The sequence below is a fragment of the Garra rufa genome, chromosome 19, assembly GCF_049309525.1.
Source record: "Garra rufa chromosome 19, GarRuf1.0, whole genome shotgun sequence".
In the NCBI taxonomy this organism is placed as follows: domain Eukaryota; kingdom Metazoa; phylum Chordata; class Actinopteri; order Cypriniformes; family Cyprinidae; genus Garra; species Garra rufa.
Window position 1 is genome coordinate 37,566,575 of NC_133379.1, and position 24,720 is coordinate 37,591,294.

The 24,720-nt window shown below is 37.2% G+C and overlaps 1 protein-coding gene across 1 annotated transcript; it reads left to right on the forward strand.

The window, feature by feature from the left end:
• Nucleotides 1–251: 251 nt before the first annotated feature.
• Nucleotides 252–23,603, forward strand: sec16a (SEC16 homolog A, endoplasmic reticulum export factor). Its single transcript, XM_073824131.1, has 31 exons — nt 252–378; nt 3,423–6,357; nt 6,452–6,585; nt 6,762–6,859; nt 6,954–7,071; nt 7,153–7,342; nt 7,424–7,592; nt 8,952–9,094; nt 9,384–9,450; nt 9,581–9,717; nt 9,830–10,069; nt 11,162–11,259; nt 11,350–11,431; nt 11,514–11,631; nt 11,716–11,827; nt 11,928–12,033; nt 12,134–12,274; nt 12,362–12,475; nt 13,783–13,957; nt 14,044–14,453; nt 16,332–16,379; nt 16,871–17,032; nt 17,123–17,203; nt 17,281–17,337; nt 17,418–17,556; nt 18,686–18,826; nt 18,895–18,983; nt 19,980–20,033; nt 20,445–20,504; nt 20,872–20,949; nt 22,627–23,603. The coding sequence occupies exons 2-31, from the start codon at nt 3,472–3,474 to the stop codon at nt 22,690–22,692; spliced, it is 6,513 nt and encodes a 2,170-aa protein (XP_073680232.1). The 5' UTR covers nt 252–378; nt 3,423–3,471; the 3' UTR covers nt 22,693–23,603.
• Nucleotides 23,604–24,720: the final 1,117 nt, after the last annotated feature.

Consider the following 24,720-nt stretch of genomic DNA (forward strand, 5'->3'; position numbering starts at 1 on the left):
CACTCCGAAATCAAGAGGGGGCGCCATTTAGCTATACCATTTGTCTTTATAATAACATTTGTATTTATAATAACGGTATAATACAATAACCGTAAAATAAAGTAATTTTATGAATATTATATTTAAACAAAAATACAGCTCACACTGAGCAGATTGTGCTGGTTATGTAATGTTTTATGTTTATTTTTGTCGTGTATGGGGCGGGAAACGGGAAAGATCCGTGACGTCACATGTACACGTCGCCAAGCAGGACGCGCTCGGCCAAGATGGCGGACAAGTGTCAGCCGCGGTGTCCTGCTCTTTTCTGAGAAACTCAACTCCAGCAGCGCTCGTATCGAGTTTTGTTTGTATCTGGGCATCTCAACTGGAAGATAACGGGTAAGGGATCCCATATGAAGCAGTATGTTTGGGGTCAGATAAGTCTGTGTTTCCAAGGATTAACTGTGATTTTTAGCATGCTAACGGCTAGTGGCCCAGTCAGCTGTCACCTGTAATTCTTTGCATCCTGTATTTACATTTCTTATGTTGATTCCTTTGCGTTTCTTATCGTGACATTTTAAAATTTTACTGTTCAGATGTGTAGTTCAATTTGCAGGCTTTATTTATTAGTTTGGTTGTGGTTTAGCTACTGCTTTTTTGCCTTTTGCCTGCTTGGTTTGCACTGCTGTAAGTTTATTTAGTGTGTATGTTTTGTTTTGACAGTTTTTCCCACTGAGCACCACGATCCACATTAACAGCATCTTATTATTTTTGTGTGTTTTCAATACATTGGTCCAAGACCTCTTCTAAGTACATTTGCTGATGTAGTTAAAGAGACAGGAATTAAAGACCAGGATGTTACATCAGTGGGTTAAATCCAGTGAGGGGCGCTATACGTGTCCGCCTTAGAGCCGGATATAATGCAGTATACTGTAACATTCTCTTTGTATATGCACCTTGCATATTTTGTATAAAATATTTTGTGTAATATTACGCTTTTAGAAACGGATGAGAGTGTTATCTGTCATCTCAGCTCAAAATCTCTGAAGAAAAGATAGCCTACTGTGTGGTAACAGTTATATGGCACCTCAACTGAATTATTAGCCCTTGGGCTCCAGAAATTCCATTATGTAATTTCTGTCTGGTAGCAGTATTGTTTGCAATCAGTTCAAATGCAGTGTATTTTGTGATCCATACTGGCTAAAAGTGTAAGCAGTGACAAGATCATTGTGAAGGTGCAGTATCTGTTTGGACATCTTGATTGATTCTGTTTCCCACATTTTAGATCAAGACAGAAACAACACCAGTGGAAGTATGTGTATACTAAGTGACCAATATAATGTTAAACAAATCAAAACTACCATATATTTGAGCTTCTTCAAAGTTGCCACCCTTTGTCTAGATACATAAGTGCAATTACACTACCATGTATAAGTTTGAGGGATTGTAGTTTATCTAAAATATGTTTTTTTGATCAGCGTTTGTTTGAGATACAAATATTTTAGAACGTTATAAATGTCTTTACTGTCACTTTTGATCAATTTAATGCATCCTTGCTGAATAAGTGTTAATCACTATTATCAATATCTTTGAAAAAATCTTCTCCAAACATTTATATTACAGTAGTGTATTTTAGTCTAGATAATAAACTTAGAGGATTAGTTCACTTCCAGAACATAAATGTACAGATGATTTACTCACCCTCTTGTCATCCAAGATGATCATGCCTTTATTTCTACAGTCGTAATGAAAATGTCTTTTAAGGAAAACATTTCAGGAATTTTCTACGTATATTGGACTTCAACGGTGCCAGCTAGGGCTGCACGATAAATCGCATGCGATAGTCATGCGTATCTCATCAGTAAAGCTGGTTCTGTGATTAGTAGTAAATCTCCATCACATGCATTCAGATGTCGCTATGCAAAATCGCGTTCATAATCGCGGATGAAGGTGATCTACGGCTCAGTGTTTTTTAAATGCTGTGCCATCTGAATGCACGTGATAGAGATTTACGACTAATCACAAAACTGGCTTTACTGATGAGATGCGCATGACAATCGCATGCGATTTATCGTGCAGCCCTAGTGCCAGCAAGTTTGAACTTCCAAAATGCAGTTTCAATGCAGCTTCAAATGGCTCTAAATGATCCCAGGAATGAGGGTCTTATCTAGTGAAATGATCAGTAATTTTCTTAAATCAATCAATATTTATTCACTTTTTTTTTTTTTAAACCACAAATGCTTGTCTTGTCTAGCTCTGTGATGCACATGAAAACTCTATGTGCTCAGGTTCAGCGCAGTTAGGGTATGTCGAAAAACTCCCATCTCATTTTCACCTCTAACATTAACATCAACCTACGTCGCTGCTACCTTTTTTGAAAAAGGCATTTGATCTTTGCTTGTTCACTTTGTAAACACTTGGTCGGTACTTCTGCAGTGATGTAAGACTATTTTAAAGTTGGAGGAGAAAATGACATGGGAGTTTTTTTGACGTACTCTAACTGTCTTGAACCGGAGCACAGAGCTAGACAAGATGTGCATTTGTGGTTAAAAAGTGTATGAATATTAATTTATTTAAGAACATGACTGATCGTTGTACTAGATAAGACCCTTATTCCTCCACTGGAATCATTTAGAGCCCTTTGAAGCTGCATTTAAACTGCATTTTGGAAGGCACCGTTGAAGTCCACTATGTGGTTAAAATTCCTGAAATCTTTTCCTTAAAAAACATAATTTCTTTATGACTGATGAAAGAAAGACACAAACATCTTGGATGACAAGGGGGTGAGTAAATTATCTGTAAATTTGTTCTGGAAGTGAATTAATCCTTCAATTTGTTGTAGATTAATCTAGTATGCACTTTTAGAGGCCCCCTGCTCAAAAAAAAAATGTCTGACAGGTTTCAAAGTTCAGTGTAACTTAATGCACATTTCTAACAGTCGGCATGCAGTGTGCCTGATATCAGGTTTCTGAACATGGTGACTGTTCATATGCCAACATAGTGGAGTACTGCTGTCTTCACACCTGGTCATCACAAGGTTATGAATCTCAGATGGTGTGATGATGTTTGTGTTCCAGAGGAGAAACTTAGTTTTAACTTTATTTTAATTAAAATTTCTGCTGCTTACACAATTAGTCAGTACCTTTTTTTAAAACAGACTGACATTCTATATAAAACTACTGCATGTTTTGTTCTTAAATGGGTGAGGCACTCTGTGTCTGCTAGTGATACTTTTGTGTGTACTTTTCTAGAGGTGCCACGTTGCCCCTATGTTGACACTCTCACCATATGATGTTCAAAGCAGACTGGTCAGTGTTATTTTACCTGAGCAGCTGTTAGCACTATTAACTGAACTTTGGATGTGTGTTCACATGATGCATGTTGATAACGGGCAAATCGTGTGGTAAAACCTTAAATCTTAAATCTGTGTTTTTCCATTATAGGGAGATCTCCAGTAAGTAAAAAGATTTTGGAAACCTGTGAGTGTAATTGATGCAGCCTCCTCCTCGGACAGCCCCCCCTGGAGCTAGTGGTCCTCCGCCTCCCTCCGGTGGACCCAATGCCTTCAGAAGAACCAGACCTCACAAGCATGGGGTTGCAGCTGCTATGCCACCGGCTGCTCCACCCACACAGCCAGTGACTGATCCTTTTGCCTATGGAAGACAAAGTTTTTCGCCCATGGCAGGGGGCAGCCAAGCTCCACCCACAAACAGCAACCCACTTCCTATGCAAGGTCCTCCCCTCCCTGGGTTTAACCCAATGGCTCCACCACAAGGGCCACCGCCAGGAGCAGCACTGGCAGCCTCTCCTGGCCCACCACCAAGAATTTTTACACCACAACCTGTTCCCCCAGGTCCCGCACCAAGCTCCAACCCTCCACCTGCAGAACCAGGATACTTTAATTCGCAAGAACCAATGCCCTACATAGCACAATTGCCTAACCCTGCTCCTTCCTTCAGTTCTGGTTTATCACATCCACCCTCCAGTGCCCCAACACCTCCAGTTCAATCCCAGACTCCTTTTCAACCCCAGCCAACACCTACCCTACCTTCTCACTGGGTGCCTGACCACGGAAGCCGCCCACCTTCTGTTCAGAACTACTTTCAACCAACTAGTGATCTCCCATCTCAGCCTTTTCAAGCTCAAGCCCCACCTCTCCACACAGCCCCACCATTGACACAATCTCAGAATCAAGGTCAGCCAGCTCAACCAAATGTGACTGGGCCTGGTGCAACTCAGCAACAGAACTCTCACTTTCCAGCTCAGAATTACTTCACTCAGTCAGGTGGACCCTCAGAGCCATGGTTCAATCAAAACCCACAGGATCCGTCTCAGCGTGCCTGTCCTGTCCCTTACTCTGAAGTTCCTAGTGATTCTGGAACTATCTCAATGTTCTTTCGAGGCAATGATGTTGAAAATGAAGAAACGCTGTCAGGGGAAGGACGTGTAAATGGGATTCATCATCCTTTCCATTCGATGACTGAGTTCTCTGGTCCATATTTGAATGACACTGGTAACATTCGAGCTGGGGCAGCGCCGTGTGATTCTGTGGAGAATCAGGAATGTGTTCCAAACCTAGAAGTGCTGCCTAGTGAGCCTCCTCCAAGCCATGCCTTTGAAGGGGGGCCTAATTTGGAGACACCTGATACTGGCCCTCGTCTTGCCCGCTCTGCAAGTGTTTCGTCTAGCTACAGTAATGTCAGTCACAGCAGTGGACATGGTGCTCACAGCAGCAGCCACATCCCTCGGCGACAGCAAGGTGTAGTGGGAACGTTTATCCAACAGGAAAGTCCTCGCCCACCAGATCACCCTCCTTTGCATCCCTCCACCGGTGGATACTTTGAACAGATAGACTCCAACCCAGCTGCAGAGGCAAGTCCTACTTTCCCAACTCCTAGCCCACCTAAACCAGTTGGTGTGTTCCAAGCAAGTGCAAATTCTTCCTTTGAGCCTGTCCGCTCACATGGTGTAGGAGTTCGACCTGCTGAGGTTGATCGTGCACGTATGGTTGTGGAAAAGAGTGGACGTGACATGCAGCCTGGCAATCTAGAACAACCCCCGGACAACTTGGAGACCATTTACTTACCGGAACGCCGACCCTCATCTCGAGCTCAGGGAGCACGACGCCCCATTGAGAGTCCTGCTACTACACTCTGGGCTCAAAATGACACTGCCAGTCTAGGTGCTAACATACTGTTAGCCCCTGCAGCACCCTCTCTGGCTGCAACATTTGTTCCAGCACATCCATCTGAAGTTATCCAGCCACCTGAGGATGGCCCTCTTGATTTACATCCGGCGAAGCCCGATCCACAACCTCTTTCTGAAAACCTGGAAATTCCCCCAGACTCCACGCCTCAGGCAAGTTTGGGATATGCCTCCCTGCTAGTGACCTCACCTCCCGTAGAGGCCATAAACCAGCCCGTGTTGATTGCACCACCTTCCAGTTTGGTTTCCTCTCAAAACCTTCCACAACCATCCAATCAGACAAGTCCTCAAGAGACAGCAACATCTGTGCACCCACCCCCTCAGCCTTCTGTGACCAATCAAATGCCTCTGAATTCTCCTCCAACGAATCAGCCACAGGCTCTTTTCTCTCAAACACCAGTAAACTTCAGCACTTCTTCCACTCAAGGTGTCTTGAATCTAGCACGAGAGGCAAAAGATGCTCAGCCCTCTGTTCAAGCAGCCAGACCTGTTCTCTCAAGGGCTCAGTCTCTGAGAGGTGATAGCCAATCTCTTCCGCCTTCTGTTTCTCAAGCTCAGACGTCTGCTGCTGCTGCTGCTGCCACCAGTCACAATGAACCTTCAAATTATGAGCTGCTTGATTTTTCTATGCATCAACCACAGCCCACAAATCCGGTGACAGTCCCAGCCGTCTCTCATTCTGCCCATCCTGCGGGCTTGGTGAACAACACACCCGGCTTTTACCTGCAGGTCACCAAAGATGCGCAGCAGGGTGTGCAGTCTGACAGTGAGGCACTGCCCCTTCAGCAGATCTCTAACCCCCCACGACCCTTGAGCAACCAACCTAATAGTGATCTGACTCATACCTCCCATCCTGCCCATCCACCTCCAGCTCAACACCAGCCTCCTCCGCAGGCCCCTCCAACTCAACCTAGTGCTCCTTCTGGATCTGGAACTGCCCCACCTTCCTCTTACCCACCCCAGTCTGGAAACTCTGCCCCCCAGCCACTTCAAGATCCCCAAAGACCTCCTTCTTCTCTAGGTGGTCAGTCAGGTTATGGTCCTCCTCCTGCAATGCCACCTGGTCCGGGTTACACAGGATACTACCCTGGAACCTACCCTGAGTACCAAAATGGAAGACCGCCATACCCACCCCAGTACCCTGTGGATCCCAGATCTCAAAGCTACTATCAGGTGCAGTGATATAATGATCTAATGTGTTTATACCTTTTAAATGCTAGACTTAAAACATGAGTATTCATATTATCTGCATGTTTCAATTTTGTAGGATGATCAGTATCGTAGAGGAGATCCTCGATACGGCTGGTATGATGGTCAAAATCCTGGCTACCGGGAGGCTGAACGTCAACCAGAGAGGCCGAGTTCTAGAACCAGCCAATACTCGGACAGACCCAACTCTAGGTCAGGTCATTCAAACTCTTTCTGACACTTTGAGCCTGTTTTCACACTTGGTCCCTATTGCTTGGTTGTAGGCTCTGTTCACATTGCATATTTGGATCCTAACCGTGTTAAGTTGCATACCATAACTTGCTAGATCAATAACATGATTTCCTTGTTTTTCTAATTTTTGATCTTAGACAGGGGTATCAAGAAGACTTTTCTAGATCCAGCCGTAGTGCCTATGACGACTACTATGCAAACTACTACAAGAGACAGTATGATGCCACCTATGGAGGTAAAGACATCACTACAAACACTTTTTCACTATGCACCCAGGGGCTAAATGTGCTTTGCTTTTTGCTCATGAGTGTGTGTTTGTGTGGATTCAGATAGGAGCAGGTGGTATGATCCAAATGCTGCTTATGATCCACGCTACAGGGCCTACTATGATCAAACATATGGCTGGTACTATGGAGATGCCTACTATAACCAACAATATCAAAACAGGTACATGCATATACTTATGCAATCAATGTTTTTGTACATGGGGACACCTCTTAACTGAGTTTTCATGCACTTGTTTGCTAGGGCAAGAGAGGGTTATGATGATCCTTGGCGATACTACCCTGGTTATGACTCCAGCTTTGATGATGACGGCCGCCGACGCGACCCTTACGCTGACGATTTTGACCGCCGTTCTGTTCACAGTGAACAATCAGCACACAGTGTGCATTCATCTCACAGTCGACGCAGTAGCTTCAGCTCACGGTCACAACAGGTGTGTGTGGGGGGGGGGGGGGGTTTAGACCTTATTGTATGTGTCTCAACAATGTGTGTAACCATTTTCTTCTTTATACAGAGTCAAGTGTATAGAAGTCAACCAGATTTGGTCAGTGCAGCCTACGATACCACTGGGACGACACTTCCAGTGGATTACACCTACAGCCAGTATCCGAACCCTTCGGATACTGCAGATTACAGTCAGATTCCTTACTCTACCGACAACACCTGGACTGCCCCAGAGCAGCGTAAGTATTACACACAAAGCCTTGGGGTGGACAATAAACCAGTAGTAATTTGTAAACCGGTAGAGATTTTAGACTATTGTGCAATGTGGTTATGAAAACTATCGATTGCATTTTTGTTTTTAAGCACTGTGGTTTTGAAAAAAAAAAAAAAAAATTAAGCTGTTAAAATGCAATCAGCAGCGAAAAAGAACTCATTTCGCTATATGCGCGCACTGCCTGAGAGACTGTTCCTGAGCATTGTCAGGAATGTACACACATGAATGTGATGCTCATAGAGCGCTGGAGTTTTGAACAAGTTGTTTTGTTGCTTTATAGGCCTTGAATGGTTAAATATTTTTTTGTGTCTAAAAGCCTTTCTTCACAAGTATCCTCGTAAACAAAGTAGGTCTTAAGTGAAAGCAAACAAATGAGAAAGAAAACACGTGTAGCAGTATATTGGATAAGTATGTTGGGCAGCTCTTAAAGTGACAGCAGACTAATATTCCTGCTGTCTTTCATTTAAATTAATCAAACAACAAAAGAGAGAAAATCTCTCACTGCTCTTGACTAAATCATTTTTGTAATATTTCATACATTTGATTTCTTTATACACTTGTATATAGCATTTTTTTTATGTATTTGTTGTACTATATATATTTTTTTGTCCTATTTCTTGGCATTAGTTTCTTATTCGTATTTAATCGCTGACTTGACTTCAAGAGCTTGAATTTTTTTTATTTAAATTAGGCTAGTTTTTTTGTGATATTGACACTGATGACAAGAAGTATGAAATTTCTATTATATCAAAATTTGTCATATCAACCTTATTTAAAGCAATAACTACCATAACTATATTGTGATTTGTTACTGTGAAATAAAAAAACTCATATCGTAATGTATGATTTTGGTCATTGCCCACTCCTAACAAAGATCTGCTATTTATTTAAAAAAAAAAATTTTTTTGATGTTAGTTAAAATTTTCTTGTGTGTTTTTGTCATTTTTATTAGTTTTATATATCTATATAGTTTCAATCATATATCTTTTTAGGTATATTTAGTTGAGTTATTGTTGTTAAATTGTTTAAATTGTTAAAATGTAAATGAGAAATGTTTCTTGGAAGCTAGCTAAAATAAAATATATGTATAATATAAAATATATATATTTTTTCCAGTAAATACGTTTTTATGGTTTTAGTTAGCAATAATAACCTTGGCTTGGTAAGTTTTTCCCAGCTTTCTCTGTAGCATTAAAATACCTAAAGCATCAATTTTACACTTAATTCACATGCATTAATAAAAGCTTCTTGACTTTTTTTGGGAAGTAAAATGATCATGAACCATCTTCCTCTTTCTTTCTCTCATTTTGTTTTTCTTTCTCAGCTCCTCCAAGACCGTTGACCCCAGAGAAGTATTCTGTTCCTCATCGCTGTGCTCGGTTTGGTCCGGCTGGTCAGCTGATCCTCGTCCAACCCAACCTGCCCTCTGCTGGTCAGCCCACACTTGTGGAAATCCACAGTATGGAGGTAACAATTGAATCGGGCAAATTTCCTGATATAGAAATCAATGTCAAGTTATCAGAGATCATATCATATCAAGTTATCAAATCTTTAGAAATTAAGGTTTTTTTCAGTTCGTAAATTCTAAAATCAGCTTGTTAATTGAATGTGATTGAATAATTTATCAAGTTATCTTGCAATTAGATTTTTGTTTGTTTGTTTAACATTTGCCCTTCCCTTTGGTTATGAATAGTTCAATGATAATTGCTCAACTAGATTATTTGCATCTGATATTTTGGCTGTGATGTTATTCCAGATGATTCTGCAGGATGCTCCAGAGCAGTCAGAAATGCGTTCGTTCCCTGGCCGCTCCTCAAGTAAGAGTCACCCTTTATCCTTTATTTACTGAATAAATGCGTATTTACTGAATAAATATGTGTATACTCTTACACTGTTAGAGCCACGTACACAGTCAAACAATCCAGTCATCATCTCATGTTTATGTCCACAGAGAGGAGACTCATAAGGTGGATGTCATAAAGTTTGCTCAGAACAAAGCCCAAGAGTGTTTGCGAAGCGATGACCTCATCGACAAAGACTCCGCCTACCTCATCTGGGAGTTTATTGTGCTGCTGTGTCGCCAGAATGGGGTGAGTGTTTGTGCATCCCTTATTATAATTCAGAGTGTGTATTGTGTTTGCCTGCTTGTTTGATACCAGTTAGTTTTTTAGTATACTGAATACTTTTTTGTCTTTGTTTCAGACCGTAGTGGGCACAGACATCGCTGACCTGTTGCTGAAGGAGCATCGCTCTGTCTGGTTGCCGGGAAAATCACCCAATGAGGCTAATCTCATCGACTTCAACAACGAAGCAATAGAGCGTGCTGAGGAGGAAGAGGCCGGGCCGATATCCCTCCTATCAGACACTTTCATGGGTGTGCCAGAGAATGTTGGCAAGGAGACAGAGCGCTTTAGGGAACTTCTATTATTCGGCCGCAAGAAGGCAAGGCAAAATGCATATGTGCAAATGTATAAAAGTCCTGGACCATATGTGATCGTGGACCACAAAACTAGTCATAAGGGTCTTTTTTAGATTAAGGAAAGGACAATATTTGGCTGAGATTGAACTATTTAAATAATCTGGAATCTAATGGTGCAAAAAAAAAAATCTAAATATTGAGAAAATTGTCTTAAAATTTCCAAATGAAGTTCTTAGTAATGCATATTATTAATTGAACATTCGTTTTTATATATATATATATATATATATATATATATATAATTTTTTTTTTTTTTTACGGTAGGAAGTTTACAAAATATCTTCATGGAACATGATCTTTACTTAGTATCATAATGATTTTTGTCATAAAAGAAAAACTGATCATTTTGACCCGTACAATGTATTGTTGGCTATTGCTATAAATATTTTCATGCGACTTATGACTCGTTTCGTGGTCCAGGGTCACATATTGTTACTGGTTGAATATTATGGAAGATTATGGTTATGAATAATTATGGTTGCACATGTCATTCTATGTTCTGTAAAATATATCTATTATTATTTATTTATTATTTATGTAGTTATTATTAATTTAATTATATTTTATTCAATACTTTTTAATTTAATTATTATTTGTATTAAATAAAAAATATTTTACAGTACAATAGTAATATTGTGAAGGTAATATAATTCTTAACTATATTTAAATATTAATTTATTTAACTTTTGTCTTTTGAATTACAATAAATACCTATTAGTCGTTAAAAATTATAAGAATATAATAATAATAATAGAATATTGTAATTACATTTTTAATTTTACTGTACAGTAGGATCAGTGTAATATTTTTTTTTATAATTTAAATAGTAATAAAAGAAAATATTATTTTAAATAATTATTTTTTAAAAAATAATGATTTTTTTATTATATCTATTTTATTTTTTTAAATACAAATATTTTCAATAATAATAATTTATTGTATAGTCATATTGTAATTTATTTACATGTAGATTACATATTTTTCCTCACTGAAAAAAGCCATATATTGAAACAGTGGAAAGACAATTGACATTTGAGTTTGTGTATGTGTCTTAGGATGCTCTGGAGTCTGCTATGAAGAATGGTCTGTGGGGTCACGCATTGTTATTGGCCAGTAAGATGGACAACAGAACACACGCTCGTGTCATGACCAGGTAAACCACATCTGCTTACACCAGTTTATGTCTGCATGCTTTCAAAGCAACAAATAGGAGTTAAATTGTGTTCATATTTGTCCTTTTCAGATTTGCCAACAGCCTGCCTATTAACGACCCTCTTCAGACGGTGTACCAGCTCATGTCAGGAAGAATGCCAGCTGCTGCTACTGTACGAGAGAGTTTGTGTGTGTGCAATGTGTTAATAGTAATTTACGCAATGCCTGTCTTCATATACATCTTCTGTTTCTCAGTGTTGCGGAGATGAGAAATGGGGCGATTGGCGGCCTCATCTGGCCATGGTGCTGTCCAACCTCACGCACACTCTGGATCTCGACACCCGCACCATTTCCACCATGGGAGACACTTTAGGTACATAAATGTAGATGCAAAGCACAGACACATGTTGTAGATGTAGCACTGGATCTGTAGTCAAGACTATTCTGTGTTTCACAGCATCTAAAGGTCTAGTAGACGCAGCTCATTTCTGTTACCTGATGGCTCAGGTGGGTTTTGGTGTTTACACCAAGAAGAGCACCAAGATGGTTCTTATCGGCTCCAATCACAGGTGTGTAATACTCATACAGAGATATGCATGCACACATTAAAGTGCAAATGCCCATTGCATTTGTTTGTGTTAACACCTATTCACTCTGTCTCTCGCCCAGCTTGCCATTTTTGAAGTTTTGCTCATCAGAGGCAATTCAGCGGACAGAATCCTTTGAATACGCTCAGTCTCTTGGCTCTCAGCCTCTCTCTCTGCCAAATTTCCAGGTGAGATAAAAATGTACATATACAATTACTCTATCACAAATATCTATCCAATCCACACAAATCTAGGAAGGTTATGACCATTATAATTTAACCTATACAGGTGTTCAAGTTCATCTACACGTGTCGATTGGCAGAGACGGGACTCTGCGCTCAGGCCTTTCATTACTGTGAGGTCATCTCACGCACTCTGTTGAGCGTGCCTGAGTACTATTCGCCTGTGTTAATCAGTCAGCTCATACAGGTACACAACCTAACATGCATCAGACGATTCTGCCTGTCTCTGAGTTTACATTTTCTGTCTAATCTTTCCTTTCATGTTTGATTACAGATGTCTCTGAGGTTGAGGTTTTTTGACCCTCAGCTGAAGGAGAGACCAGAGCAGGAGTTGTTTATAGAGCCTGATTGGTTACTGCATCTTAGACAACTTGACGGGCAGATCAAGGTGTGTGTCTGTTTTTTATTTTATCCATATACATAAGTCATCATTTTAGGTACGCATGTTATTTGCATGCATTACTCTGTTCCTGCGTAGTACCAGTATGGTTATGATTTTCTTTTTTAATTAACGGCATAATACCAGAAAAGGCTGATTTATTTAAATAAAATTTTACTTGTGTTAAGGCTTAGTGTGATTATCGCAGCTTTGTTATGAGAATTTGTTTTGAGAAGTGTTTATAAAGAATAAGAAGCCAGTTTTTCACCAAAATAAAAACTTGATAGTTTAACATTTAAAAATAAAGAAATTAAGACATTAATATTAAAAGTAATTTTAAGGTTGTAATGTAAAAGAAAATTGTTGCAGTCTTTCTCACAGCCTTTTTCAGAAAAATTGCAATTACGTTTTTTTCCACAAATCAACAACTGGTTTAAAATATTTATTTTGCTTGATATTTTATTTAATAATTAAAATCATCATTATCATAATCATGTTAATAATTATTATTTTATAATAACATTGATACATAATTGCAATTTTTTTGGCCAAATTGTGCAATCCTGTAAACAACACACACACAAATAATAAAAAAATGTTTAAATACAGTTGGAAAAAATGTTCAATTAATTCTTTCCCCAAATCAGGTTTAATAATATTTTTATTTGTTTATTATTTAATAATAATAATAATAATAATAATGATCATCATCATCATCATAATCGTAATAAATATTATTATTATTATTATTATCATTATATTGATACATAATTCCAGCATTTTTGGGGAAATTGTTCAGTCCTATAAACAGCACAAAAATATCACATTTTAAAATAGTTAAAAAAAATTTAATACATTTTTTCTCAATATATCTTATTTTGTTTAATATTATATTTATTAATAATATAATATAATAATGTAATAATAAATATATATATATAATAAATAAATATAATAATAATAATAATAATATAAATAATAGTCTTCACCATCATAAACTTTATTATTATTACTAAGTTATTATAATTATATTGAAACGTAATTGCAACATTATTGGTCAAATTGTGTAGCTCTACAAACCTGAAGCTCTTTTAAAAAAGGTTTAAATTGCAATTGCAGGTTTTATTTTTTTTTTTTTAATAATAATAATAATAATAATAATAATAATAAAGAAAAAACTTACAGAATTACCTTTTTTCCCTTCTAAATCATGCAGCCATACCAGAGTTACTTGGTCAGTAAAGTAATGCTCATATCTTTGTGTATGTTCACATTAGACTGTGTTCTGATCTTATGCTTCTTGTTGACCCATTCAGGATGGTGCGATCACCTTAAGTGCAGATCGCAGCACCCCACAGCTTTACCCCTGCAGTACGCCCAGCTCAGAAGACCAGTACAGCCCACCAGACCCCTCAACTCTGAACCCTGATCCCCACAATCCTCTCATGACCTCCCTTTTGCCCCCAGCTGGTGTTCAACTCATGCCACCAGGTACGACTCAGAATAGACTGTGAACTTAAGAAGAATCCTCTTTAATTATGTAATCATTTACCATCTGCTTATATTGTCTCCTTTAGCTCCTCCCACTATTCTTCAAGATGGGGCAGCCCCTCTGCAGCAGGTCCCGTCTCCGGGAGAAAGCGCTCCAACATTCTACCCGGTGGCCCCGGGGCCACCACAGCCAAACTTTGCACCACAGTTCCAACCTGAAATGAATGAGCAATACATGCTCATGCCACCTCAGCAAATACCCCAACAAATGCCCCCACAAATACCCCAACAGATGCCCCAACAAATTCCGACATATAGTCCTTCAGAAATGCCTCCACAGATGCCACCAGGAATGCCACTTCATATGCCCCCGCCAATGCATGGAGCCGAACATGGCTCCGCCCCTTCCTCTCCTCAGCAGTTACCCCAGTCATCTTCCACGTTCACTGCCCCACCACAGCAAGGGAAGGACTTCTATGATGAAATGGCACGCATGGTGAGTTACAATAAGATAGAAAGGAGTGCTGTCAAAATTAGCATGTTAAGGCAGGTGATTAATTTTTCCAGTTTAACAGCAACTAAACTAAGACTAGGTTGGCCACTCCACTCACAGCTGTTGCATCTGCCTCATTTATTTAGTCACAGAACATCTTTTTGACCACATAAAACGGGACACCTTTCAGCCATGCACTCAAACTTCACTTTAATGCCAGGCACTAGTCAAATGAACATGAAAATGGTACAAGTGACGAGGAAGCCTCAGTAGAACAACATTTAACTGTGGTCAGATGAGATTATTCAGGTCATATGTCACTAAAAATTAACTTAGCTGTCTTGTCAGCCGCACAAATGCGGCATGCGTGACAGATCGGCGTCTCATTCAGAGCAGCTGCAGCTCTTAAAGTAATAGCTGCCTAATAACCCAGCTGCTGTGATGTTTATTAATCAAAGACAAAAGAGGAAATCAGTAACTTTTGTAGCTTTAAGAATTCATCTATATTTAATTTTGAATTTAGTGTTTAATAATTTTATTCAATTTTTTGCATATTTTCCGCTTGCTGAAGGGTACAGGTAAATAATGAATTTACTTGAAGGTTGTTTTAAGTTTACTTAAATTAGAAGTTGTTTTTTTTAAAGTCTAATAAATGTTAAAATTGATAGCTCTGTTATACTGTACCGTCAAAGGGCTATCGTCAATTGTTAAATATTAGGAAAAAAAGAATTTTCGAGAGACATCAGTAATATTGGTATCTTTTGATACTATATTGATACTTACCTTCAGTCATTAAAAAAATATTCTACAAATATTAAAAATATACTGTTTTATGTTGTTTCCACATTAACTTGAACATGTGACGTTATTGCTAAATAAAAGTATATTTAAAAGCTTACATTTTAGGTGGGCTTAATCACAATTAATTTCAGAAAAATGTGTGATTAATTAGTTAGTTGTTTATTTAGATTGACAGCACAACTAGAAGCCTAAAATTTGTGTTTGTGACCCTGGACCACAAAACCAGTCATAAGAGTCCATTTTTTAAAATTGAGGTTTATAAATCATATATAAAATGCTGAATAAATAAGCTTTACATTGATGTATGGTTTGGTAGGATATTACTATATTTGGCCGAGATACAACTATTTGAATGTCTTGAATCTGAGGGTGCAAAAAATCTAAATATTGAGAAAATCGCCTTTAAAGTTGTCCAAATTAAGTTCTTAGCAATGCATATAATGTTAGCGCTGTATGTCTGATCTTTGTCATCAGTTCATGTTGTAGTTCAGTTCATATAGAGTGTGGAGAAGCGATGTGCATGTGATTCACGACACGTGCATATGTTTAGCGCCATTTTATCGCATCGTAATTCTAGTTAACGCATGCTGATGCTACTGAGGTGAATGTTTATGTTTACTATATACAGACGGATTCTGATATACTGTATCATATTTAATTCAGCCTAAACCACATTTTACTAAATGTTATCCTAATGACTGTCTACACCTCAATGTACACTGTATGATGAATAAATCTCTTACCCATTTTCACTGCACACATCTGCGGCACGACAGGGCTACTCTATGCTTGTGTTTATACCGCGGCAAGTTTCTAATGCATCCTAGAACCGACTCTCCGTGCTGCATCGCTAAAGTTAGGTGCCTTTTTGACGGATTCTAATAATAATCGTCTTCCTATCGTCAAAGGCATCAGCAACAGGCGATATCTCCGACTATCGTCGATACACGATACTATCGTCTATCGGCACAACCCTAACTCATACAAAGAGTAGATTATGTTAAATATATAGTTTTTATGGAATCTAATGCTTATAATATGGAATGCATTAAACTGATTCCTCTTGTTTGTTTTTTTAAGGGCCCAGGCAGAAGATCAAGAACCACTTCACAGTCATCAGTGCAACTGGTACATATACATGCATGCATACATACATACATATACATTTTTTAAATTCTAAATTAATACCTAAATTCAGCAAGGGTTTATCATATTAATCAAAATCTACCATAAAAACTTTTGTAATGCTACAAAAGATTTCTGTTTCTAATAAATGCTGTTCTTTTGAACTTTCTACAAAAATATAAAGCTGTGCAACTGTTTTCAACATTAATAATAATAAGATTTTTTTTTTTTTTTTAGCATCAAATCAAAATATTAGAATGATCTCTGAAGGATCATGTGACAATGACGTCTGGAGTAATGATGCTGAAAATTCAATTATTTGACAATATTTTTAAATACAGCAGTTATTTTAAGTTTCAATAATACTTCACTGTTTTCACTATGTATTTGATGAAATAAATGCAGCCTTGGTGAGCAGAAGAGACATATTTACCAACCACAAACATTTAAACAAGTGTACTTGGTGTTTAATCAAACGTTGTCCTGATTTGCAGACATCAGGTCGTCGGTCTCGCACAACATCAGAATCATCCAATCATTCTGGACGGGAGCGCAGCAGCTCTCTAGTCAATCAGGGCTCTCCACCTCCTCCTCCTATCCCAGAGGCTCCACCACAGGACGGACCCAAGAAGACCAAGAGAGACTCTCCCAAAAAAGTATGTACTTGCATATAAATACATACAGCGACCCACTGGATATGCACTAGAAAATCTTTCATGATTGAAATGAATTTCGTTCTTCATCAGGGAGCGAGTGGCGGCTGGCGGTCCTGGCTGTTTCCGAAGAGGAAGAACGAAGCACATCTGCCAGACGACAAGAACAAATCCGTAGGGACCTACTTCCTCTGTCATGATCGTCTTGTTTTGCTTCATAGCATTGATTAAGAGAATGCTTTGTTTTTCAGATTGTCTGGGATGAAAAGAAGCAGAAATGGGTGAACCTGGATGAGCCAGAGGAAGAGGTACAGTGCAAGAATGCATTTTAAAAACTGTATTGTATTGTGCATGTATCATTGTGAATGATGGTATCTGTGTGTTTTAGAACAAACCCCCTCCTCCTCCACCTACCGGCTTCCCCAAAGGTCCAATGCCCGGGATGGGGCCGCCTGGGATGGGGCCACCAGGAATGGGCGGTCCACCGGGGGGGGGTCCACCTTTGAATATGTTCTCCAGGAGAGCAGGTCTGTCACGTTTTTTCTTCGGAATTACTTCTTAGTGAGAAGTCTGTTCATTTAAAGGTGCCATAGAATGGAAAACTGTATTTACCTTGGCATAGTTGAATAATAAGAGTTCTGTACATGGACATGACATACCGTGAGTCTCAAACACCATCTTTTCCTCCTCCTTATATAAATCTGGTGTTTGCAAAAGACCACTGAAAAATAGGCTAATCCTAACATAACAGCGACTATGACGTAATAGTCTTGGGATCATTATTAGTTACGCCCCCAACTTTTGCATAGCCCAATCATCAGAAGTTCTGCATCTATGCTATTTTGAAAAAAACAAAACAAAGCGAGGACAACAGCAAAAATGGCAGATCACGGGAATAAATGTTATGTTCCAGGTTGTGCAGGTGATGTTAAGTGCAGGGAAGGTTGGTGCCTGTAACTTACTCAGAAAGGCAAGGAAAACAAATAAGGCGATCTAATAAAATAAGGCGAGCCACTGGAGGGACATAGTTAGCTTAATGATAGCGGTAGCCTGTTACATTGCAGTACATAAGATTTCACTTACCACATAAACAGAGTAAGGAGAGATGACTGTGTGGACGATGACGAATGATTTACAGATCCTGAGCATCACTAACAAGCATCTAAACTTATGTGGTAAGTACTGCCACTGTAGTATAACTTTACAAAGAGCACTTGCAATCCCAAAAGTGAAAATAAAATAATCGTGCATTCAAAATGGCAGTTTCAATAAACTGCTTATTAGTAGCGGCTTGAGCTCCGAGATTAAATATATATTTTCCTCTATGTGCGAGCTACTGAAATGAGCCGCTCTGTGAAACAGCCAATCAGAGCAGAGATCCTCATTATTATTCATGAACCTTCCAAAAAAGGTAATAACAGACCATTTCATTCTAAGGACAAATCCTAGAGTTGAAAAAGGACCTGTAAAATCGTTTCTGGAGAATTTTTTGCCCTTTCCTATGCCATATACCTTCTGTGTAGATATCAGAGAACAAAAAAAATGTAATATTTTATTAATGCATTCTATGGCACCTTTAATCATCTTCTAGTTATATTATAAATCTATAGTAATGCTCCTGGCTGTTTAGTAAGTGAGTTTGTGTGTGTGTTTCAGGTACTAAGAGTCGTTATGTGGACGTGTTGAATCCTGGTCGGGGAGGATCTAAACCGGCCGCCGCTGTACCGCCTCCTGCTGATCTGTTTGCTCCTCTTGCGCCCATGGCCATGCCAACCAACCTTTTTACACCAGCTGCAGGTGTGTGTGTGCGTGTGTGTTAATGTATATCAGTGTATGTCTGTGAAGTCTAACACTGCTGTTTTCAGCCCCAGATGAGCAGCAGCAGCCTATGGAGGGAAGCGTTCCAGACACCAGTGGAGAAAACACAGAGCAGACTAGTGCCACAGTGCCACAGGTACACACATCTGCCATATAAACACAGACAGTGTACAGAATTTACTTTCCCTATCACAACTAGCAGTTTCAGTCTCCTAATGAAAAGAAACCTTGAGATTTTTTTTTCATGGTTATTTTAACAGTGGAAAGACCTCCCAACTGAATGCACATGGCACTCTCTGAGCTTTTCGACATTTTATTAATTTTCAAAGTTTGTTTATATATTTATTTTCATTCCTTTTTTTATATAGTTTTTCTTACCAGACATTTTATATATTGTATATAATTTTTTTTTTTCTTTTTTTTGCAGAGCACGTTTTTGTTCCTTGCAGCAACTTGTATTTATTTATTTAATTAGTTATTTTATTTTATTCACCAGAAGTTCTCTTTTTTGCATTTTGTTATTTTATCTTATTCATTTTTGACTTTTTTTTGTATTTAATATTTATGTCTTTTTTTTTTTTTGCTCACCAGAGAGTTTTTTTTCCTTGCAGCACCTTTTATTTATTATTTAGTTGGTTATCTATATCATTATTGGCCAGAGGCTGATAATGATATAGATAATTATATATTAAATATTTATTTTATTATTGCATTTTATTTACCAAATGAAGTTTTTTTTTTTTTTTTTTGCATTTGGCATTTTATTTATTTATCTTATTTTATTTTTGCTTTTTTAATTATTGCATTGCATTTGGCTCTTTTTAATTCATCATTATTATTTTAATTGACTGATCAGTTTGTTTTTCTTTCTCTAGCATTTGGCTAATTAATTTTTATTTTCATTCATATTGACATTTAATTTTATTGCATTGCATTGCATTGTTATGCTTTTGCCTCTTTTTTTTATTTTTATTTAATTACTTTTTATTTACTGATCAGAGCCTGTTTGTTTTTCTTTCGCTAGCATTTGGTTAATTAATTGATTTATTAATTAATTGATTTATTGGATTCTATTTCTATGCAGACATGCTTTAAATACACATCCACTATAACAAGTGTGTTTTCCATCTAGATGTTTAACCCGAATGCTTTGCCGCCCGGCCCGGAGGGAACCCAGTCTGGAGAGGTCAGATCATCCTTCAATACTTTACTATTTCTCCTTTAAAGCCACTTCATCTCCGGCTCCTTCGCCCATGAATGCAGATTAACACAATTATAACAACATATGCTCACATTTAGACTTACAACCTCTGAAACACACACACATTTTAACTTGCATCTTTAACTGTATTCTATAAATATGAGCTTTGTTAATGATCACACGAAGAGCATGAGTGTGTGCGAGTGTGTTTGAGAGCGAGAGCGCATGTTAAGGACCACATGCTACTGAGACGTTGCCGTGGCAACCATTGACTGTGATGTAATCTTTTTGTAATGATTGACAAGAAGATATGTGATTTAAGATGGCGCTGCATGGGATTAATTTTGGGTTTGTGGTGTTTTTGTTTGTTTGTTTCATTTATTCCTGCTGTTCTAGCTGTCACGTTCTAGCTCAATGAGTTCTCTATCTCGAGAAGTGAGTCAGCATTTAAATCAGGTACTTTCAGCTGGTTCTTATCTGAAACACACACACACCTTTTCCAGACAAAAAAACAACAATGCTTTCTATTGCTGCATAGTAAAACACATGCACACATGCTGTCTGCACGCTTCTAACATCATACATATGTAGCCACACCTCCAGCACGACACCCTGACTGAGTAACCGGCCAATAGGAAGGGCTCTTGGATTTCAGAGGCGTGCTGAAGATCGAGGCTCCGCCCCCTTTTGGTGCACGCACACTAACCAATCACGTGCTGCATGCTAATCATGAGTTTCAGTGGGCATGGCTGTTTGTATCTATGGAGATGGGTGGTGATGTTGCTTTCCTTTTCCCATGGTAACCGCAAGTGTTTTCTCATAGGTTCCCGCTCAGCCGCCTGCGCAAGGAGCTCCGCCCACAGGAGGCGTGACATTTTATAACCCCTCCCAGTTTGCGCAGGTAAGAACTTTAAGTGACTTTTAAGGCAAGAATGACCGCTGCTAAATTGTTATTGTTAAGTAAAACTAAAACAACTGCATTGAAATAAAGCTGAAATAAAATAAAGAAATGTTAGATTAAAAATTTTAATTAGAAATGTTTTTGCAACTGAAAAAAGTACTGAAATTACTCAAATTAAAACTGAAATCAAAATAAATACAATCAAAATTAGGGGGGAAAAGCAGTTAGTTTAAAACATAATTAAAAAAAAGAAATATTTATTTGAAAAAAAATTAAAAAACAATTTAAATTAAGTGAAAATGAAAATATATGTATGTTATATATAACGTAATATATTTTTGAGAAAATTATATTTTTAAAATATATCTTTGAGCTTTTTAATACTTCAGAGTGTTTTTTTTGTTTTGTTTTTAACAGAAGTACAAATATTAATTATATAGTCTTTATAGTGTTTTGTTTTTTAATAAAAATGAATAATACCTGAACTAAAAAAAAGAAATATTAATTAAAAAAAGAAGGAAATATTAAAAAAAGAAAAAAATGACAAAGCACTTCAATTTATTAAAACAAACTACTAAATTTAAATTAAGTGAAAATGAAAATGTAATAATTTTTTTAGCTGAATTATATTTTTGAGAAAATCATTTTTCAGATAAGATAAAGCTATTTTAAGCTCTTTAATACTTGTATTAATTCTTTTACATTTTAAATCAGATTTTAAAACAGTTCGAAAGTTTGGGCTTGGTAACTTATTTTTTTAACTAATGTTTTTTTCATATAAAAATGACAAAAGTAAGAAATATTAAAGAAAAAAAATGACAAAGCACTTGAATTTATTAGAACAAACATAATTTTGAAAAACATTTAAAAAACGTTTTTGTTTTAGGAAATTATATTTTTAAAAGATATTTTTGAGCTATTTAATACTTTTACAGTGTATTGTATTTTTTTTTTTACAATATTTGTACTTTTATATATTTAATTTAATATGAGGGTAGTATGACATCTGCATGCATGAAATTTTGAAAAAAGTAAAAATATTCTAAAACAATTTGAAAGTTTGGGGTTGGTAACTTTTTTTTTGGTGGTATTTTGTTTTTTAATAAAAATTACTAAAACCTAAAGTAAAAAAAAAAAGAAATACTCATTTTAAAAAATGGAAGGAAATATTAAAAAAGAACAAATGACAATGCGCTTGAATTAATAAAAAAACAAAGTACTAAATTTAAATGAAGTCAAAATAGACATTTTAAATAATTTTTTTACCTAAAATATATATTTTTCAAAATTATATTTTTAAAAGATATTTTGAGCTTTTTTGGTGGCACTAAATTGCATACATTTCCAGATAATACATATGGACATTGGATAAAACCAGGTTTAAAGGGTTTCTGTTTATTTGAAATAAAATGACATTTTTATTTTAGAATTCATTTTTATTTCTATTTGATGTTATAATTAAATTTGTATTAAATTTGCATTCAATTATTAAACTTATTAAGTTGAACAAATCTCCGGTACTAAAAGTGGAGATTTCTCACAACTTAGGCCTTTTAAGACATGTATCGCAATCGAAATCTACAGATGCAAATAGATAAAGTATAATGAAATAAACAGTTAAAAGTTGTATTTTGCCTCGGAAACTGACATCTAAATGTCTTTCTCTGTCTTTTCCAGTCTGCTCCCACAAGCCGTGCTCGACCTGGTCGTCTGGGACAGAGAGGATACCCCACAGTGAAATAACATGATCGCTGTAGTTCTAGATCAAACTGTGGTTGTAGACCAGATCGGACTTAAGTTTGGTTCCTGCCTGGACTCCTGGAAAGCGCTGACATGTGGCCCTCAGCCTCCCACTAACGAGTGAACGGATCAGGCTTGTTTCTCCTTCTAGACTCATCATCCCCATCGCAGTCTAACTCTACCGTCTTGTTCTGCGTTCATACAGACCGGGCGGCACTTCCTCAACGTGAGCAGTGTGAATATAAGTGCAATATGTCAATTTTTTTTTTTTTAAGCCCTGTGTAGTTTGATTTTCTTTAGCGTAGTCTTCTCATTTCAGCAGGGTGAATGCGAGTGTGTGAATGCGCCTTGTGTGTCTGGGGAGGAAATGTGGGCGTGTCTTGCTGTTGGAGGGCAGCCAATGCATGAGTTTAGAGGGCGGTCTGACCTGTTGACATGGGAACAGTGCAGCGTACCAGAATGTTTTAGATATTTATTAAGCTTCCTGTCAAAATGAAACCGGACAGGATCCGTACATCAGAGTGATTTTTTGTACGCTTAGTCACGGCGTGCAAAACAAACCCATGTCTTTTACCGTCTCCTGATCGAAACCTTAATTTTGCCAGTAGCGAAGAATCATACGTTTATATGATTTTCCAAAATCCTGTGATCATTGTGCGTGTTTTGCTCATAAAATATCATTTATCATTTTCCTGGCTTCATCTCGCTCTCCGATCGGTCGTCTTCACGTCTCGTAATCAAATGCCGTTTTTCCTTTGCTCGTTCCGGGGTTCTTGTTCCCATGGATACAGCGGGGTTTTGTAATTCCAAAGGTCAGCTCTGTTTGAAGGACATTTGGACTTTTCCAATGTGTTTAGAAATTGACTGTACAATTCTTGATAAAGTGATAATAAAGATATTTTTGAGCTCTTTAATACTTCAGTGTTTTGTTTTGGTTTTTAGCAAAAGCTCAAATACAAATATTCTGTCTCTAATTGAATACGAGTTTATGCAATCTGAATGCATGAATTTTTAAAAGAACTTTGAAAGTTCAAAACTTAGAAAGTTTGGTGTTGGCAGGATTTTTTTTTTTTTTTTTAATTCAAAATTGTCTTTGCCTCACCAAAACTGTGTTTGTTTGTTTTTTTTAGAAATACAGTAAAACTGAAATATTATTACTATTTAAAATAGCTTTTAATATATTTAAAAATGTAATTTATTCCTGTGATCAAAGCTGAATTTTCAGCATCATTACTTCAGTCTTCTCCAGTGTCTATAAACAATTTTATTGAAAATGCAATTTCTATAATATCTCCATGGCTGTAATACTTAATTTACACTACCAGTCAAAGGTTTTTGAACAGTAAGATTTTTTTTAATTTTTTTTTTATGTTTTTCGAAGAGGTCTCTTTTGCTCATCAAGCATGGATTTATTTGATCCAAAGTACAGCAGAAACAGTAAAATTGTTAAATATTTTTACTGTTTAAAATAACTGTTTTGTGTGGAAGCTCGCTTCTGTTACTGAAAAAAAATATTCTGAGTTTTTTCTTGCAATTGTGAGTTCTGACTTTTTATCTAAAGATTGTGAGATATAAACTCGCAATTGTGAGTTATAAAGTCCAGTTCTGAGGAGAAAAAAAAGACTGTTCACAGGTTTGTGAGTTCATATAGTACAATTCAGAGAAAAAAAGTCAGAATTGTGAGTTTGTATTACGCAATTCTGAAGGAAAAAAAGTCAGAATTTTGGAAGTCGCAATAACCTTTTTTTTTATTCAGTGCCGGAGATGGGCTATTTGAATATATTTTAAAATGTAATTTATTCCTGTGATCAAAGCTGAATTTTCAGCATCATTACTCCAGTCTTCAGTGTCACATGACCCTTCAGAAACCATTCTAATATGCTGATTTGCTCAAGAAACATTTCTATTATCAGTGTTGAAAACCACTGTGCTAATTTACATTTTGTAAATCTAAATAAAAAAAATGCATGTGTTTACTTTTACCTTTGATTAATTTAATGCATGCTTTCTGAATATATAAACAATTTTATT

Bases quoted from the DNA above. Each gene is read 5' to 3' on its own strand.
- sec16a (XM_073824131.1), top strand. From the start codon at position 3,472: ATGCAGCCTCCTCCTCGGACAGCCCCCCCTGGAGCTAGTGGTCCTCCG. The intron at 7,593-8,951 runs GTAAGTATTACA...TTTCTTTCTCAG, and splicing joins CTGGACTGCCCCAGAGCAGC to CTCCTCCAAGACCGTTGACC. The intron at 17,338-17,417 runs GTACAGTGCAAG...TGTGTGTTTTAG, and splicing joins TGGATGAGCCAGAGGAAGAG to AACAAACCCCCTCCTCCTCC.